Source organism: Psittacula echo (genome assembly GCF_963264785.1).
Source record: "Psittacula echo genome assembly, chromosome: 4".
Classification (NCBI taxonomy): domain Eukaryota; kingdom Metazoa; phylum Chordata; class Aves; order Psittaciformes; family Psittacidae; genus Psittacula; species Psittacula echo.
The window spans coordinates 26,568,143-26,588,899 of record NC_137738.1 but is presented as its reverse complement, the minus strand read 5'-3'; the positions used below and the strand labels follow the sequence as shown (position 1 = coordinate 26,588,899).

Genomic DNA, 20,757 nt, shown 5'->3' with positions numbered 1-20,757 from the left:
GTCAGAAAAACACATAATGTGAAAAATGCATATGAAAAGGATGTTGAAATTTCATTTTTGAGACAAGTCATATGAAGAAGCTGTACTAAAGAATATAGTACTACATGAAAGTTATATGCCTAATTCTTTTTGAAAGTTAATTTAATTTCTAATTACTCTTCATTTACAATAGACTATTTTAGCTTTGTAGTTGCTGGTTTCCAGAACCAGAAATTATTGTACAGAAATTAGATCCATTGTATTTATTCAAGTGATGCTTCAGTAGTATTAATTTTAATTAACGCTGTATTAATGTGATTTTTGGGTATGTGAAGATTCTAGTATTCGCAACACTGTTGCATAAGGAAACCTGTTAAATTCATCTGCTTTGTTGCCCATATGCTAAATACTCAGAGTTATTATTGCTTTCTCATTTTTGCACCCCAAAATGCAGGCAACTGCTGTTTTACGGATTCCATACAGACAAATGTAGGTTATAGGCTTGAAAGAAGTGACAACAGGAAAGTCTGACCACACTCCTCTGGAAATGTAGATGGCAAATATAGGTGACATTTAGAAATTTGATTATCTGCCTTTTGACTTATAGAAGATCATTGACAGACTGCTTTGGATTAAAGCAGCAAATTTAATTCACACAGAGAGAAAAATCAATATAAAAACATTGTGCTTATTCAAAAAATTCTTTATCCTTACTACTTCACCTAATTTTCCTAGTTGTTACCAGAACTTGGCCATACGAGAAACTATAAAGTCATCTCATTTTTTTGTGTCCTTCCACCATCTCATCAGTCAGCTATTTCACAATTTCTGACCTCCTCAGAAACCTCAGTTTTAACTTGAGCACTCTCAGTTTGTCGCACTGCTGCAAAAAACCTGGATTCCTTTTCCCCATCTGTCCCACCCTCACTCAAGTGTCAGACTAAATAACAATGCTAAGTAATGTGAGTACAAATTCTTCCATAAAGGTCTTATCTGGCAGGCTAGCTGCAAGGTTTATAACTATCTGCCTGAAACAGATTGGATTATGGATCATAAATATTATAATCATTTTCTGAAAATAAAACTCTGTACAAGGTTTTGTTCATTACCAGAAGTGCAATTATCTGAGGCTGCAATTGCTGCCAGGCTGCACTCCCTGCCTGCTGGGGAGGTAACTGCCTTGTAAGGATATACAGGTGCAAAAGAAGGCATGCAAATTGTATGTGGATAAGTCACTAGAGAAGCTGGATGGCATGGTTCACATTCATTTCCAAGAGATGTTTAAAAACTTTCTGAATGATAAAGCAGACAGAAGCGTTCTCTGGCTAAAGAAGTGACTGGCCCAGGAAAGTCCAGGATTTGTAGCAGACAAAGAGTGAAATGGAGGATTGCGGCATCTTAGCCAAGTTAAATTCAGTCTCTTGCCGAGTCTTTGAGACTGATCTCGAAGGACAGGATGGAAAAGCCACTAAAAACAGAAGAAAAAAAAAAAAAAAAGAAGAAAACCAAGAGCAAATAACCACAGGTATCTGCTGCATGACCCTGACACCTGGCAATATTACTCACTGGCTCAGATGCTGACGATCATATTCAGACCACATAAAATACAACTTAAAAATACAAACACAGAAAAGTGAGATTAACTGAGATAGAATCTCATTAAAAAAACCCAAACACTAAATGGAGAGAGAAGCAAAAGGTGTGGGATGCGTGACAAGCTTTAAAATTTAAAGGTTACTGTTTTCATAGTTTGCTACTAGGAAACAATGGCATGAAACTCCCAAATCCAGAAATCACACGTATTTCTGAATTTTACATCACCAGTGAATTATCTGAAAACCACACTTGCCCTTAATGTTTTTGCTGTCCTTACCAAACATATACACCCTGGATATTTTGTCTTACTGTACTAAATGACACAAATATTGGGTTTTGTTTTTCAGTCCTGCAGATCAGGTTTAAAAAAGCTACAAATGGCAGAATGAAAGAACTCGATCACACATTGCTCATGCTTATAGAATCATAGCTGATTTTATAATTCTATATAGGTTGGAAAAGACCTTTAAGATCAGCAAGTCCAACCATTACCTCAGGACTGCCAAGACCACCGCTAAACTATGTCACTGAGGGCCTCATCTACTTGTTTTTTGAACACTTCCAGGGAAAGTGATTCCACCACTTCCCTGGGAAGCCTGTTACAATGTCTGAGCACCCTCTCAGTGAAGAAATGTTTCCCAATATCCAATCTAAACCCGCCCTGGTGCATACTGTATTAAATCTCAATATAACTAAACCATAGCCAACTCCAGCTTCGGAGAGGGACACACCAGTGTAGCTTCCTATCACATCTTAGAAAGCTGTTGCAAATTTCCTATCTTCCTTTTGAAAACAACTGCACACAAGCCTGCTAAATATAACTGCAATACATTCTGACTGATGACAAAGGTCAGAGGCCCTGGAGAATAAAGAAGGTTTTTTCAACTTCTTATACTTAGGAAGTATACAGCTGACTTCCAGGAGAAAAGGATATTTCCCTCATTATCATCTGAATTAATCTGAATCTCAACAAGTACCAAACAGGCCTTTATTATACATTTCATTCAAATTACATTAATGCGTAACTCAGGAAGAAAAGTGAACTGTTTGCAACAGCAAGACATCAGTTGTCCTTGCTAATTATCTAAGAGTTAATTTTACAGCAAGCCATAACCACTCTGCTCCTACTGTATTTAATGTGGATTTCAGAATGTTTCAGGGGATTTACTGTTTTAGTACCTGTTTGTCTCTTTTTAAGAAGTGTAAGATTTTAAGGGGTTTTAAACAGACATAATAATTCAGGAAAGCTATGAGTTCTTTTACGAAGACTTTAATCAGGAACATGACATTTCTTTTCAAACGAGAGCAGCTTCTTAATTTCTTTTGCCTGGAAGGAACTGACTTCCTCAATTTAGCCCAATTTGTTACTGCTTCTTGACTAATGCCCTTATCCTCCCAACCAATTTTCATCCATTTTCATACTCAGTTATTGATACAAAGTTTCAAAATTGTGAAAGTTATACACTTCCTATGCAGGTGGAAGGAAAAAGAAGGCTTATAAAACATGTTTACTCTGCCATCAAAAAGGGAAATGCATGAATGTATGTGAATGTATGTGGATAATCTCACAGTTATCTTAGGTACTGGCTACACCTTAGAAATAATGGCATGGACTTTATCATAGGTCTGCTGCTCAGGATCTCAGGAATTTATACAGCTCCCCCTGACACACATTTTCATGGTTTTACTATGACTAGTCTGAACTAGTAAGATTAAAAGTTGTTCAGGAATGTCTCTGCAGGCTGCAGTACCTACAGTTGAAGCTGAGTCATGCTCTTTCTAGCTGCAAGCTAAGATCTTTCTACATAAAGCAGGAACTGGAAATTACAGAAATGACTAAGATTACACTTCACATTACACTAAAATAGATACCAAAGGAAAAAAAATTAAATACATAGTGAAACTGCAATTAAAAATATTAGAATGGAAACTGATCAGTGAGTTATCAAAACTGTTCTCTTAACTTCCTCTCAAAAGCAACATTTCTGTGAGTTCTGGGGGGCTTGAAAAACCATTAGAAATTGTAATTACCTCTAGCATCACCTTCCTCTTTTCAGTCTGTTCCTCTCTTTTTTTTTTTTTTTTTTTTTTGTCTTTTTAATAGAAGCTTCTAGCTTTTACTGTGACAGTAAATTCTTAACAATGTTGTCAAAACAAGTATTTCACTAACTAGTGAGAGGAGCTGCTTAGGCAAAGTATGAACCTCTCCATTCTTCTATTTGTATCTCCTAAAGTCAGGAGCCTACATTGCTGACTCTAAGGCAGTCTTTTGCCTCTGATATTTCCTAGCTATGCCTACAGTCAGATTAAAACATGTGCTCAGGTAGATATATCCACTGTTCAATGAGAGCTCTTAATTAGATTTGATTTCCTTTTGTCCTGTTCTCCTTTAGTTCTCGTTATTGTCTGCCTATTTGAAACTTCAGCAATTCATCTTCTGTTCCAAACCTGGAAATAGCATCTCATTCCCAGATTCAGAACCTTCAGATCCATTTCTGCAGGGAATATAAAAGCTGTCTGCACCTTTAAAGTTCCCAGGTCCATAGAAACTTTCTGGTTTTATACTATATGTAGCGTCCATCAACATCAGATGGCAAACTGTTTTCTGTCCTCCTTCCTTATTTTATGCCACTGACTAGACAACAATGTCCCAGCCTTCTTGCATCTAATGCCTGAGGTTTTAATCTTTCACTTCAAATGACTTTATCTACCTGACATTCTAAATCCTGCCTAAAAATCTGTTTCTTCTACTGCTCTTTAAATTCCACGGTCACAAATACAAGCTGTTCATGTCCAAGCTTATTATATTTTGCTTGAAACTTTCTCACCGTATTCATCTCTTCAACAGGTATCATCACCTAATTTTAGTTCCCCAGAACAGTTAGTTTTAGTTAAGTGTCTTTTCTCAATGTCACCGTGGAAAATATAATCCATCTATGGTTTCACTCTTAATGATACTAAACTCTGTATGCAGAAAATGAAAACTTAATTCTAGGTAAGAGAAACAGACGTAATTCTGTAGTAAAGCAGAAAACTGTGATTACCGAGTACTTGTGGAAGTCTTGTGACATTTGACATTCTTTCTCAGAGTTTTAGCTCCCAAAGGCAGTTGATTATGTAAGACCCTTTCTCTTTTTTTTTCTATTTTGTTTCAGAGGGACTTTGACAAGGAACTTGGGCAAATCTTGTTTAGACAGTGCATGACTCCCACAGCTCAAATCCAACATTATCTAACCTTTATGTCCATCAAGAATCAATTGAAAATATGACCAGAGTGAAGTTGAAAGGCTTGGCAAGTAAAAAAGCAGGTTAAAAAAAGATGTTTTTAAAAGTATTTCTAGCTATGCTGATAATTTTGGTTGTGTAACTCACACCTTGGGAAATCTTTGAGATGGTAATAGTCAAAGACAGTTATCTTCTGATTCAAGAAATCAGACACAACAAATCTATTCACTGCAAACTCCAAATGGAGTGTACACACAGTTACAGTCTTCAGTAGCAGAATGGTAAAAAGGCCAGATGCTGCAGAAAGGGAGGCAAGCCCCAACCCTCAGCCCTACACTAAAAACTTGTTTCCAAGCTACCCCAATGCTCCACAGAGGCTGATATTTATCAGTGGCCCTGCTCACAGGCAGAGCAGCCCCACCATCACTCACCACCGGACGGTGCACATCCCAGAATGCTCGCTCCTGGCTATCAAGGATCTTCCTCTCTATCTTGTCTCTCTTCTTGTCAACTCTGTCAATGTTACAGGAGTATTTAAAAGAAAGTGTTAATGACAATAATTTTGAAAGTAAGAAGTGTCCAATTGCTTTTCCCTCCCTTTCCCCCTCAAAAGGCATGCAAACCCAAAATTCCTCATCTTCAAAGGAACTTACTTTGCTTGTGCTTCAGCTTGCATAAAAATAAACTCCCATTTCCGAGCAAATGCTCGCTGTAGCCTGGCCAAACTCTCCTGAAAATAAACCACAATTTTAGTTGGTTAGGTTGAAAGTTATTTACTATTTTAGAGCTTTTAGCTTATCCTTCCCTCTTCCCTTCATTCGCTCTAAGGTGTAATTTAAGTCATGATATCTCTGCAAGTGCAAATGGACCTTACTTATCCAATACAAAGTCCTTGCTTGACACCGAATAGGATGGAATACTAGATCTATCTACTTTCGCATGCCCAGACTATTTTAGTTTTGAAACTGGTGACAAGGGTGGATGCGACCATCCGCATAGCAAGGGATTTCTGAAACATTTTTATTTACTGGGTGCTGGTTGAGTAATTTTGTAATAATACAAAGAAACATTCTCGTTTTGAAAGTACCTAATAACAGCAGTAGAAAACACAGGACAAAATCCACAGGACAATTCCCACCAGTCACCTATAAAAATGGTTGTACTGAACAACATTGGCTGCCTATCAATTTACTTCAAATACAAACAAAGGAAGCTATCAATATTTTGGCAGTACATGAACCTTCCAAGACCTCCACGGCTATCCCCATTTTTAAAAAGATGCAGACTATAGTTTTCCACTACTGTACAAGAAACGAATGCATCCTGCAGCCTACTGTTAATAACAGGAGGAAGATTTGTAAAATCTTAGCAAAATTCTTTCCTTCAGTGATGCTGGAACAGCCTCACTGTCTGTAACAAAGCTTCTTCGATCTCTCCACAGCTTAAATGGTTGCAGTATGCAGTCTGTTAGTATGGAGAAGGCAGAGGTTATCTTCCTCCAAAAAGACCCCAGTTACCTTTGTGCACTGCTTTTACTGAGACTAAGTGAAAAATTATCTGTAAATTTCCTAACAAAAAGTGTTGCTTCAACTGTATTTCTATACATTGTAAATGTACCTCTATGGCACATTTACTGAAAATAAAGACCACAGAGAGTAGAGACTTTTTCTAGAGATCTTGTCAATACCAGTAAAGGCTCTCATGGATTGCATACTGGTGGTGAATTTTCCAAGACATGTTAAGTATACAATTATGGATACCCCACAGTGCAGTACACTGAAAAGCAAGCTTGTGCCAGAAGAAGCAATAAAGTGTGCCAGCGGGGTGCTGCGGCTGGAGTATTTAGCATGTTAAGAGGCCTGGCTGACTATCCTGCTATCATGTCACAGCAGCACAGCTGGACAGCATTCAGCACAGAGCAAGGGCTGTTCGTGAATTTTATGTTGACATTTTCATGAAAAATTCAAGAACTTTTGGGGGGATAGAGATGGAATTCAAGGCATCTCTCTCCTTAGCAAGTGCCATCCTCATTAGCTAATCAAACTTCCACATTTTCAGGCTCTTCCTGGCCCAAATTATCTTACCTGCCTGGGGCAGAGCAAAAGTTTCAGAGAACGGGAAGTGCCTCTAATCATACCCTCTTTGCCTCTCATCTAACTGACAGGACAAGGGTTCAAGCCCTAGCATCACTTTAAAGAATGAGACTCATACTTCTACAACCACTAAGTGCTCTTGAAAGTGCTGCCAGGGATCCTTCATTCAGACCTTACACAGTGTAGAGTACAACTACTTTCAAACACCTGTGGCGTATCTGGGTTCATGAACAGTTATTTCTGATTTTGTCATGGTGATTGGAGCACAGTAACATTAAAGATGAACCAAAATCTCAACTTCTGCCCAGTTAGCCTTCACTAGAGTCTCTCAAACAGCTTCTATTACCCACATTGGCAAAAGTGGCAAAACCCCAAATAAATTTCACACAAAGTGCCTATAGTATTTCACATGCTCATTAGTCTCAGCAAAGAAATTCACTTTTCACCAGGTACTTACAGCTTCGTAGTCTGCTAGCTCCAGCCGTGCTTTGTTTTGCATTGTCCGCTTGCAGAGGTAAACAGCTGGAACGGAATAAAAGAACACAGAATTTGTTACTATCTCATAAGCACAGCAGACCAGAAACCTAGAGGCTTCATCTCTAGTTTACTGCTAATGATTTTTGTTTTGATTTCTCCCTCTATTCTAAAAAGTATTGTAACTAAACTGATGGGTCAGATACAGAGATTCATTAAATAATGAATAAATACTGAATCTGCTTTATGCAACAGACATCGTATACAAACTGTACGAGATATTTGGGATGAGGTTGTTTAATGGCTAGGAAACTGGCACATTAAAAAAATGGTAAAAACATTTTTTTAACTCTGTGTTTATAACTTACAATGCATAAGAGTTTGATAAAGAGCTGCTGCTATATCAGTCAAATATTTTTTAAGAATGTTTATACCTGGTTTTACTTATTTTTACTTTATATTTGGAAATCACAAAATTTCAACCTAAGATTTTAGCTAAAAATTCCTTCCAGATAAAATTCAGTTCTCATAGAGATTAGTCTGCGACAATCAATATTTAAAATAGAAAATAATGTGAGAATAAGAAGTGAAAAAGTGTATCATGTATGAGATATAATGAGAAAAAATATTATTTCATTTATTTTCTGGATCCAAAATCCTTCAGGAGAGCTGTTCTGCCTTCACCTCACTCAGATAGAGCAAAATTTTAACTAATAAAATGGAATACTGACAGCTAAATATTGAAAGGATTCAGGAATGAAAATGAAATCTGAGACTACAGAAACAGCACAGTGGTTGATGTTATGTTGCTTGATCCTGAATTCTTTATGCATTCCATCACCCTTGAATGAGGTACATTTCCAACAGACTCTCTTTAGCAACAAATACTTCACATCAACTCTATTCTTACAGCTTCCCCTAACAGTAAGACAATGAGTTCAGTGCAATTCCTTATGGTGTAATATTTACCCACTTCATTACTTCAGAGCACCTTCTGATGTGTCAGATGGAGGAATCTTTTGATCAGTGCAGGTAAGCAAACTAACTTATCTGTGATGTCTACTGTCAGCAAAAAGAGCCCATATTTACTGGTTGTGGTTAGGAATGTTCCTGTTTCCTGACTGTCAGCTTGTCAGTACAGGAGCAAAGAGAAAAAACTTCACATAGGAACCTAAGTCTTTCAATCACTAGGAAGAAGGAGGTGCTCATCTTACATATATATAGCTTTGATTTTTAAAGTAGTCAAAGCAATTACATTTTACAACTCCATGAAAACAAGTCACCTGCAAATACATGCAACCCCCCTCCAGTGGATGCTATTTCAGTAGAACTGATGACAAGCACTTCTAAAAACTTCAGGTGCAGTTACAGGTGTCCTTGTAAAATGAAATTATATTTTAATGTCTTTTTTTCTCTCTCATTTTGTGTGTGTTAGCTGGTCTATTTTATTTCATACTTCTTCACTTTTCATTCCCATAAGAATCCATGATGTTTCTCTATTCCTGGCATTCTCATATCCCCTCTGGTTCCAAAGGAATTTCTGTGTCTAAAAAAATCTACAAATACAGATACAAATCCATTCACAAACCAAATATAGCAGACAAGCAGTTTCAATAGCCTCAGTGTCCATGCATTGTAATATTAGTATACACTTATACTAATGCATTGGCATGCATGCTGAAGTGTCACCAAAAGATGATGGGATGAATTCTGGACCTTTTGTACCTAGGTTGCATCCACAATCAGTACAGTGTTCAGAGAATACTGAGGAGAGGGATAGTCTTTGTCATTTAGCTTCTTTCATAGTGAAGAATTTTCCTGTCTTTTCCTTGAAAACATGTTATTTCATTGAATAAGTGAAAAAAGTCCCTAAATCCCTTGAAAATACTAGCACTAGAATATATATTTAACAGAAATATGTAGACAGTTCTGGGAATTGCAGGGGTCAAATTTTGTCTAGTACAACCAATCTGATACTATCTGAAAACAAACAAAATAAACTCCCTGTTCTCTGAACTTAATTAAACCCTTATCGATCCCATTCTCATGGTCCCTGTATAGGCACGGCTAGTTTAGCACTTCCTTGAGTTTACTGTGGGATTAGCACCTGCTGCTACCTCCAACAAAAATTGTTGCTGTAGGGTTTTGTGGGTTTTGGGGTTTTTTTTGGCTGTCGGGATAGGTTTTAACAAAAAGCATCTTCAGATCACAGAGTTCTCAACACTGGCAAAAAACCCCACTGGACCACCAGGAGCAGGAGAGAGGAATTAGCTTGCAACACTATTAATCTAATACTGTGTCTAAGAAAACTTTTCACTGTGTGACTCTACTGCAGTGTTTTCCCTGCAGGGTTCTTTTAATGACCCTTTTTGCTCCAACTCCATAGGAAATAGTCCGTGTAAGAATGTTTGTTTTTCATAATGAGCATATTTTAGCCAAGACTCAAAAAGTCACGTTCATCCCTCAGACCATTTTTTCTCTGAAATATCCAGATTGTCTCCCCTTCAGGAGACTAAAGGTTATAATAACTGTATCTTGGTTTCTTCATGTCAGAAATGTTTCCGTGTGCCAGTGTGGGTAAGGCAGAATCTACCCATGCAAGATTTAGTTATTTGGGAAACACAACATACCAACTAGTGTAGAAGAAAATAGCCCTGAAGGTCATTCCTACTGTTTGACTCAATCTACTGCCAATGCTATGTGCTATTACATCCTTATTGTAGAAGCTCAGGGTTGGAGATGTATTTAAGAGCTGCTGGCAGCAGCTCAGGAATTGGAGTTCACCAGTTCACACTCTTGTTATCGTATTCTTTGGCTTGCTTGTAACAAAATTCATCAGCATGTGGGAAAGCAAGAATGTGAAAATTATTCTCATTTTCAGCCAGAACATTTGAAGGCACAAAGAAATGAAGTTTTATTCTTGCGACTTTTAAAGCAATAAGATCTGAAATACAGGTACTTCCATCTTTTGCAGGTACTATTTGATTTCCACACCAAAACATATGTGAAATAACTGCATGTGTTCAGTAGCCTGACCTTGTGCATCTGGGGAGGATGCCAGCTAGTTTCCCTCTAGTTTCCCTCTCAAAGAAGAGTAATGAGTGCTCAGTACATCAAGGAGCAATAATTGCCCTGAGCAGTCCATCCCGGGTCTCCACTGAGGCCTCCTGTGCCCAGGAGCTGTGCTTAAGCCCAGCTATTTTCTCGGGTCCCAGCTAGAGTTACATTGTAGATACCTGTCTAACCAGCCCTGCAATTTATCAATGCTGCCCTGGCTTCCTGGCTTGACTTTGGACCTTCCCGGACACTTCAGACTTTGTTGGTGAGGACTGCTCCTGCCTGCATTGCTGGCAGCCTTCATTCTTGCTCACCTTCCCTTGCAGAGCTGCCTGCTCTTGCCACCCTTTGACAAGGGTGCTGAAAAATGCTAAACATATGGTTGAATGATATGCAACGAATGGGGTCTGATTAATAACCTCAATTTGCTAAATATGGATTGCCACATACACTCTTATTTTTAGAGCCAGTGTATTCTGATGGATTTTGCAATCAACATAATTGCCTCCACTAAAGTGAATTATATGTTAGATGCTATAGCTTCTACATTGGAAGTGACTGATTATCATGAAAAAATGGATTTGTCAATAATTTCAAAGGTAATATTAATACACAATATTTCATAATGAAAGATGGTCAGTGATGTTTATAAATGGGCATTTGAACCAAAAAACAGTACTAAAGCACACTTTGGTAGCTGTGCAGTAAATACAGACTATTCGCTTCTGAAAATTCACTAAGGCACTCACAAAACGTGGGCAATGTGAGAGCTTAAAGTGAGATTGGAAAGTGTTCTAGCAAGAGTTGCATGAAGAGGGTGTCTGGGTTTTGCTTCTTCCAAGTTTTTAAACTGTTACACCCAAAATAAGCCATTTTCACGGTTAGCTACCTTTGTTTCATATTCTTGACTGTTCACTTGCCCTTGAAAGATCCTAAGGCATATCTGTAGTTTTTTAATATTTAAATAAGGTCATCATGATAATGATAGGTTTCGTTGTAGAATCAAGAAACTGGACAGAGTACACATTGTATTACACACGCTTACTGAAAAAGAAATCCAACCAAATAAACCCCAAAAAAGCCCGAACAAACAAAAACCAAAGAAACAAAACAGTTTTCATGCAAAAGTTTAAGTGGGGAACTTAAGCTTGTTGCTAAACAGGGTCTATATCTTCCCTCTTACCACAGAGGGGAAAAAGCCTCATCTAAATTCAATGGAAGTACAACTGGGCCTCTGAAGACCATGGATAATGCCACCTACACATCCATCACCATGTACACAAACTTAAACTTCTTACGTAACTGTCCCAATGCCAGTGTTGTTACAGCTTGATTCAGCCTCAGATGGTGGGCGTAACTTTCACTGAACATTCATTATCTCCACCGAGGCCAGATTAAATTTATACTCTCTGTGAGTCAAAATTCTGCTTTCAGAGTCAGTGTGTACATGCCTAGTCAGTATTTAAAGAGCAAAGAAAATAGCAAGTACTGCAAGGTCTGTGGGTTTCAAAGTGGGCAGACAGAAGTTCTCCCTTCATATGCAAGTGCTCGCATCAGTTGGAGAATTACAGGACATGACTGTGGAATAGAATAAATGAAATGAACCACCTAATTTAAATGTTGGGATTCCTAGGGCTGTTTATACCCTCTTTAGGTCACTACTGCTTTTACCCAATTAAAAAAAAAAATAAAATTTTTTTGCTCTTCGCAACAACTATTGAGTTTCACTTAATCTTAAAAAAAAGATAGATAACTTTTAGGTGAACAAATGGGTCATCATCAGCCTCATGCATCTATAAAAAACTGCACTCTATTAAATGAGAATAACATTGTTAGAAGTTAGACCATGATAGCTGATGTGCACTAAATTGCCAAATGGTCAAAACCATAGTTTCTGAAACACTCTTCCCTTTCTCAACTTTCTATTCTTTGATGACACTATTTCTATAACATCTAAGGAATGCGATTTGATTTAGATCGGTAGAGGACTTTCTTACATAAACCAAGTACAAGAAAGAAACCAAATTTCAAACTACCAGAAAGCTCAAGAATTAGGAAAAGACAAATGAGTTTTCAACACTCAAAAGTCCTCAGATGACGCTGGCCTCAGAAAGTCTTGCAGGTTGACAAAAAGAAGGGTGGAAGAGAGGTCTCCCAATCTACATAAACTCCAGGATCAGATAAATAATGTCCTGTTGTCAAATCTAATTTAAAATCACATCCACTGAATTATTTCATACTTCTTGTTGTTATCATTATGTTTTCAATTTGCATTCAAGATTTTAACACCCTGCTCTGGCATCAAAAGAAATTTTTCTAACCCCCCCCTTCAGACTCTCAGATTTAAGGGGGACTCAAATGCACTTGCTAAAAGCTTCTAAGAGGAGGTGTAACAAATCCAAATACACTGACTTTGCATAGAAACCACTTAGGGCATGTGCAATCCAAGGCAAAGCTTAGGATGTGAGAAGATAGAGAGTATTTTCTTCTAAATTGCAAAAACTACCTACAGAGATGAAATCAGAAGGTGGCCATTACTTGACAAAGCAGGTTATTACTTAGTGCCCACAAAGGGCTATCAGTGGCAAGACAGCACATGACTACAGAAAAAAGCATTTGTTGTCACTGTTCCTTTTGTGGCCTAAAAGGTCTAATTTCCATATTGATAATGAAACAGACAAACCTATTTAATTTACTCAACATGGTAATTTGAAAGCAATTCTGAAATTTATGAGTTATGTTTCTAATCTCAGAACTTATTAATAAATTTTTTTATCCCTATTTATAGGGGACCTAGATACAGATTATCAATGCTTTTAAATTAATGATTTTAAAATAATGCTGCAGAAAGTACTTGTGTCAGTTATCTTTTAATATGTGTGCATACAAATGCATTGGCCAAACACATTTTCCATGCACCACATATTATGGATATAAGTTACACACTCATGGAAAGAAAATTCAGGTAAGTACAAAACCGAAGTGGTGAGCTGACTGGAGTGCATTTTCATGAAATGCTTTCTGCTTACAGAGCCCTTGCTACTGTGGTTTATCAATGTCAGAATTAGCAAGGATCAGGAAAAAAATCAGGACATGCTTGTTGAAGTGAGACTTTCTTTCCATTGTTGATATGACAGAGATAGCGCCTAATGAGTGAATTATGTAGCTCTGCAGAGAAATATAATGTGATATGAATTCAGAGTGGAAAAAAAATCTTGTAGGTCACCTCTTTCATCTTTCTGCTAATGCCAAGTCCCTTTCCTAAAGATCATTTCATTAGGTTCTGCCCAGATTAAATTCTATGCATAGCAAGCACTGGCCCCATGCACATTTTCTTGAGGGACTATGCTCCGTGACAGACTCTACTCCTCACTTAATCCTGCCACCAAGATTCAGTAGATTCTGTATACGCAGTTTCTCAAAATCACTCACTTAAGAAGTCACAACCCCATCTTAGCAACAAAATAGTACATTACTTGAGTCTGGTAGAAGAGTCTGTTTCTCACTACACCTAGAAATCCAGCAAATTTTGAGACACTTTAAGACAGGTCCTTAAAGGAGGGATCTCTATTAAGGACCTAAGATGTTTGCTTACAGGAGTCATCCACTGCTGACATTCACAGCTGACACTAGCCGTTATAAAAATGGGACTGGGCACCAAGATTCAAGATTACAGAACAGCAGAACTCTCCAGAAACTATTTACACTATATTAACAAATTTCTCCTCATTCTCGTGGCATAAATTTTAACAAGCACATTTTTATTAATATCTGGCAATTTGTATGAAAGAAAATACTACTCTGCCACCAGTTTTGACTCAAGCTACTGACTCATATTTATGGATTGATTTCCAGAGAAGCTGAGCACATGCAGTTTTCCAGCTGATTTCAGGTAAGCAATAGGGTTTAATATTTCTCAAGCACAAATCGTTTACTAATAAGCTGTTGCCAAGAGAATCCTGCCTGAGCATTTGGACAAAGAAAGTATACAATGCATCCTCTGTACACTTACTCACTCCATGGGAGAGGGTGCAGTAAGACAAATGAGAGAGAAAATTCCTGAACTAACCAGACTTTCATAGAGAGGTTTGAAGCTAGGCACGTAAAACAAGCAGGCAACAAATTCTAGGGAGAAAATTCAAAAAAAATTTTCAATATATGAAAAACATGATACATGACTGCAATTACTTTTTGTGCACTATGCGCTCTTTAGCATGACTTTAAGTTTGGCAGAGGAGAGGCGGATGAGACAGATATGATGGCTCATGTTCAGAACAGAGCAGCAGAGGCTGAACACAGAGAAGTCTGTCAGTTTACTCTTAAATGATAGGAATACAGGAGCAATAGAAAGGCAGCTTTGTAAAGACTGACTTATTAGCTGATTATAAAAAAGAAATAAATAATAAAAGGACATTTTTGCTTTCATAAAAATGCTGAAGAACAACAGCTATGAGACAACAACTTTCACATAGCAAAAGTAGATGGCTTCCTTATTTTACTGTAACTCAGACTGGATAACAGTCACGAATATATATAGAACTGCCACAGAAACTTCCAAGCAGCATTTACCCAGACAGATAACTTACACTTTTAAAGGCAGCAATTAATTTTTTTTTTTTCTTGTAGTTGCTCTAATTTCCTAGAAAACTCTCTTTACAGCACATAACTTCACCTGGAAGGCTACTGAAAATAGCCCTTCTTCACAGCAGCATGATTTAACATTTTGCTTTGACTATACAGAAAAATAGTCTCATTCACAAATCACATGGACATGTGCTCTTAAACTCGTGTTGCATTATCAGTATTTAGTGTGCTCTCCATAATTTACCAAGATCCTGCAATCCTCCTCCGTTTTTAATTCATTTGGGAGAAATGCACACACATAAAATCACAAGGCTGAAACAGCATCATGCTCTTGTGATTATATAAAAGCAGTTGACTGTTGCCTTCTAGTATCAGTCCAAACCTCCTTAACACTGTGAGTGACTGTGGCACTTTCAAAAGTTTATTCTGTATCTCCTTTCAACTTACTTCTTTTAATACACAGTTAACTGTAAGAAAAGGTCTCTGTTACAGACACTTTTGAATCTAATCATCAACATAAGTGGACTACAGAAAACAAGTAAAAGTTACTGATTCTTCTCCGTATCTTATATGTCTGAAATCCTTATAAGCCTCCAATATTGCCACAACTATGTTCATTTGTTTACTTAGGCTTAAGCTTGAACTTTCCAAACACAAAAATAATTGCTTTTATTTTTTTTGTGAATTGAATTTTTCCCTAACCTTTCTTATCTCATTCAAAAAAAGAGAATGGTAAGAAATTGAATTTCTCAAATTTGCAACAGCTGTAATCCACTAAACTTCCAAGAGAACCTGACAGGTCCCTTGAGAACTGAGGCCAAATGCATATGGAATAACAATTTCATGTTTGGCATTATATTTCTCCTTTCTGAGAGGCAATGGACTTAATAAGTCTCCATATGTAATTAATTCTTAATGACATGAACTACTTTTAATCTGCCAGAAAAAAAATCTGTCAGTTACAAAAGTACATCTGTAAGAAAAGAGATGATTATAGGTAGGTTATGCTCAGCCACTAGCTGCATTCATTTTCAGAGCCAGTTTTCTGAACTGGGATCAAATTCTGTTTGTCACAAAACCAAATCATAATTCAGGAACATGACTTAACTCAGAGGAAACGCAAAGTGGTTTGAATTACACTGGCATTATTATTATCAATTATTATAAATAATTATTATAAATATGCAGACTTCTTTTCATTAATAAAATCCTACTGAAAGCAATGGGATTCTATAGAGAACAACATGTCTTGCATGGGTGGACTCCAAGACATCTGGCGTTAAAAAGGGTATCTTCAACAGATGGAACCTAAGAAAGTACCTTTAAAAAATTGTTTGGAATTTGAGGCATCTCTCTTGAGGTCTCTTATAGCATGATTTTCAAGAAAAAGGGAGGGATATTTTCAGCACTTGGTGAAAAGTAACAGCTTCTTAGTAACCCCAGAATGATCAGATGGTCAATATTTTGATGGTTATAATCAAACCCAAAGGTTACAGTATTTCCCTTTGACATACAATAAATTAATTCAAGCCCCTTTTTTGCCACAAAGAAATAGCTTTATTATGAGAATGGGTATGCAGCTTTTTGACATTCTGGAAGACTCTTGTTTTCTTTTTTGTTCACATTTTCTACAGAGAAATCTCTTTTAATGAAAATATTTGACATTGCAAGCTCATGTGGAACAAGAAATTACAGTTTAGAGAAGATAGTAACATGCTATACAAAGATGCAAAGATTATTTCTTTCTGACTTAACTCTGGCAATACCTCAATCTCATTTAAGTTCTAGTTTAAGATTCATTATTTTTCCAGCAGTATGCTACATTCTGGACAGTAGCCGAGCTATGGCTGAGCAATGCTTGGGAGCAATTTTTAAATTAAAATGAAATTGTAGTGTACTTGTAAGTACTTGTAAAATCAGGTCAACACCAAAGAAAGTGGTTTGCTTTGTTAATAACTTTGATAAAGGAAAATTACAGAGAAAGCTTCCTTTTTGCTGGCCTTGAGAGACTCCTACTGCCTGTGACAGCCATTAATATTAGGAGGTGTAGTTTCAAGCTTGTTCAGGACAAGATCACGAAAATGGAAGCACTGCAGAACACCATAATACATGACAAGTATGAAATGAATTTGCATATCTGTAAGAACACAAATTCTATTTATTTTCTAGGAAGTAACAGAATTACTCTGAAACCTGCAGAAACTTTTTGGAGTGTATTTGATATGAAATGTAATATCCTTAAGTTTTTTCAATCCTACTTTAGATTGGATTCTTGAATATTATCTGCTTGATTTGTCTGTATTCCTCTGATAAATACTGTTTACACCAGTTATGCTACCCTTTGTGCAAGCAGCTGTATTCAGTTCTCCCCTTATCTGCCCTCTCTGTATACTCATAGAAAGGTATCAGAAAAAAATCCTCAGGTCACAATGCAAATGCTAATTTCTGGGATGGGGAAGATGCTAACCTAATAGGAAAACTATTGAGAAGTTGTCTTAAAAAATTATTTTCCTGTGAATGCTCTGGCATTAGTCAATTCAAATGGCACACAGCCACCTTAGGTAGATCTAGTGCTCTGACCCTGTTGCAAGGCAGAACTGAGGGTGGGTTTCTTACAGGCTTGTACCTTTGGCTCATGACTCAGAAGGAGCAATGAGATGGCGAGTTAGGGCTTTCCCTTCCTTCAACCCTCTGCAACAGAAAAGCTTAAATTCACCAACTGCAACATATTTTCCACTTATATTTAAATCTTAAAAGCTTCCAAATGAGCGTGTTTACTGTCAACAAAGGCACCTTCCTGCATGATGAAGAAACTGATCCTAAGTTTAATTCTGCATTTCTGGCATGCAAAAACTGGACAGATCGTATAAGATTTCTATTTACTGACTAAGGTGTGTAATTCCAATCCAGCAATCAGCTGTGACTAGAAAATAAATCTCTCCTAATTTAGTTTAAAGGACATTAATTGAAACTTTCTCAGCCTGATCTCAAGTTCAGACCTGTTAAGCATATAGTTATTTCTTAAAATCCCCCTGGTAATGTAACACATATTACAGCTGAACAACTTAATGTCACTTAAAACCATAGTAAATTACTTTCTGATCTTTAACATATTAGGAGAGTATACTGAAGTGCCCCTCTGAGAAAAGTAACAGTTTCAAGGAAAGGAAAAACACTGTAATAAGTGGTAAATCAAGCATTTCTCCTTCAGAGACTAATTTCCTCTATAGAGTGGCTAATCACTCAGACGTGGTATGAGTTACCCTTCCTCTGTAGCTTTCAATAACAATTTGCTGGACATCTTCAAATCTCTGTGCAATAAAGAAAGATTAACATTTTCTCCTTCTATAAGATGAGGAAACTGTCACTGTTTTCAAACTCTACACTGAATGCACTCAGCTCTGTTAAGAGTCTTCAGCTTGAAATTATTTTATTTAGCAACATATTTGAAATTAAACTCTCTCCACTGCAGGAAGGAAGCATCTATTGGAACCATCCATCCCTGCAGTTTTCAGCTCCCAAGGGCTGAGAATGAATCCATATTACAAGTGAACACATATCTAAATTTCCAAAAAGCTTTAAATAGAGACTTTCAAAGTTTGAGTTTTTAAACAGGTAAACTATCATATACATGATTAGTTATCTAAATAAGTGATCTGGTCTTCAGATGAGCTGTGTATTTGTGGTCTAGATTAGAATGAACAGGAGACTGTTCATAGATAAGCCATTTTCTTTAAAAATTACATCACTATTTGGTGTGCAGCAGCACCTAATTTTGTTATAGTTATTTTATGAGGTTTTTTTTAACACTTTACTGTTATGTCTAGATTTTCCTAAGCACACATCGGTAATTACAATGTTTAATTTATGATTAAAACCCCAAGAAACAGGCAAATAAGTTATTTTCTAATATAGCTAATATTAGAACCATACTAATGGTTCCATAATAAATAATTTTCCACATGGTTTGTATCAGATATAAGACAACTAAACTAGGCACATCTTTGAGTCTGAATCTAAAAATACCTATTGCACAACCATCAGTAAAGTGTCCTCTGCTTTACTGAGACTTTGTTACTGTAAATAATTACACTTCCTGGAGCAAACAGATGTAAATGGCAAGGCAGGTTTTGATGACTTTTGAGGCTTTTTTGATTTTTTTCCCCTCAAATCAACTCCAGGTTTGACTTCAACAAACTTTTAATAAACTTTAAAAAATGTAACACCACATTCATTTCAACATCAGCAATTCTTGTACAGGAATTACATGACATATAATTATGTTTTTAACAGTGGGATGATTAAACAAGACAGACTGCAATGATGTCTTCATTCATATAATACATAATTCCCGAGAGAAATAGGAAAGGTTTCTACACTGACCATAGTCTGTGTTTTCCGGCTCCCAACAATTTGATGGCCAAAAATAGGGTGTCTATAGACAAAACAAAAAAGTAGGGAACTCAAGTTAGACAATGCAAGTATTATACAGTCTTTGGATTAATACTGGTTTTCAGAGTCAATTTACATTCCTGGTAGATCTATAATATCAACTTGGCAATTTTGAAATAGGCATCAAAACAGAAAATTACTTTTGTATGCTTGTTTATTGCACTAGCGTCAGAATAACATTGAAAAAGAAGAACAAAGAGTTCTTTGTATTCTTAAAATTAAGGGAACAAAAGCCACAAGGTTAGGTAGCAAGCTTGTCTTTTTCATCTTCTCTAGCAAAACACCTCTTACATGTCCTCAAGAATCAGTTCTAGAAAGTGAAAAGACAGAAGATGCTTTGGGGTACATTCAGTTCTTGATTTTGGAGAGTTTTCGTTAGCATATATTAATAGTTAATATTCTTTCCTATGAGCTATTTGTTTCTATTTGTTTTAAAAAAGGCCACTAAATACAACCTCTTCTCACAAAGTTGTCAAAGTTCTTTGCATCTGTTGAAGTATTTTTTTTTCTATTTTTTACCAGTCATGATATAAAATGTGACTTATTTAAAATGGAAAACCAATAAAGTTATTGATAACTAGTTGAATATTATGCTTATTAAAACTGTACTGTATTGTTAAAATAATTCACTTCTACCAAATGAAGAATATAAGACCATACACACATTTTTCATTCAAATAACTTACTTTCTAAAATGGTAAGTTTTTAATAAAATGCAAAGGATTATAGTATTTTATACATAACACATTCAAACATATTTATATACATACATGCATAGACAGATAATTATATCTTATTTGAGCAGTTGAATCAATCTCATTAATTTCATGGATAGATCTGGGTGGTATTTCAAAACACAGGCGCTTCCCTTAGGAAAAATTTCTGCTTCACTCTGTTTCTTATTATTTTTTCTCCAAGATCTCCCAGATGCAAAAATGGAAACCTCTCTTGCTGCCCACTTCCCTCAAACTGTTTTAATGTTAATCTGGAAAGCAACAGGGGTTAAAGGTGATACATTCACACCTACTCAGGTTAAATGCATGTTGTGAAAAACCTCTCTCTCCTGTAACAATGACCTATCAACTTTAACAAGGGCAATTCAGAACTTGCTATTTATGTAGCAACCGCGATGAGTTAAAGGGTAAAAAGAAACAAGCTAACTTTAAAGGATGTGTTCCTTATAAAGTAATTCGTGCTCTGAAGCAGAAATGAATGAATCTCCTATGAACTATTCCTTTGCAGTGCCACTGAAATCAAAGTGACCAGTATAAGAACAAGTAAAAAGGAGAAACCCCTA

The 20,757-nt window shown here is 36.6% G+C and overlaps 1 protein-coding gene across 13 annotated transcripts in view; it reads right to left on the bottom strand.

Annotated features, from left to right (window-relative positions):
• Positions 1 to 20,757, bottom strand: part of RGS7 (regulator of G protein signaling 7) — a gene marked incomplete at both ends in the record, with an annotated part of 251,354 nt that overhangs the window by 52,413 nt on the left and 178,184 nt on the right. For 10 of the 13 annotated variants that reach the window (XM_080615558.1, XM_080615559.1, XM_080615561.1 and 7 more), the window contains 4 exons: positions 5,232 to 5,313; positions 5,454 to 5,530; positions 7,351 to 7,415; positions 19,392 to 19,443. In XM_080615558.1, the coding sequence (XP_080471684.1) occupies positions 5,232 to 5,313; positions 5,454 to 5,530; positions 7,351 to 7,415; positions 19,392 to 19,443 (276 nt within the window). The remainder of the gene's footprint in view (positions 1 to 5,231; positions 5,314 to 5,453; positions 5,531 to 7,350; positions 7,416 to 19,391; positions 19,444 to 20,757) is intronic. The other 3 variants (XM_080615557.1, XM_080615565.1, XM_080615556.1) reach the window with 1 other exon arrangement.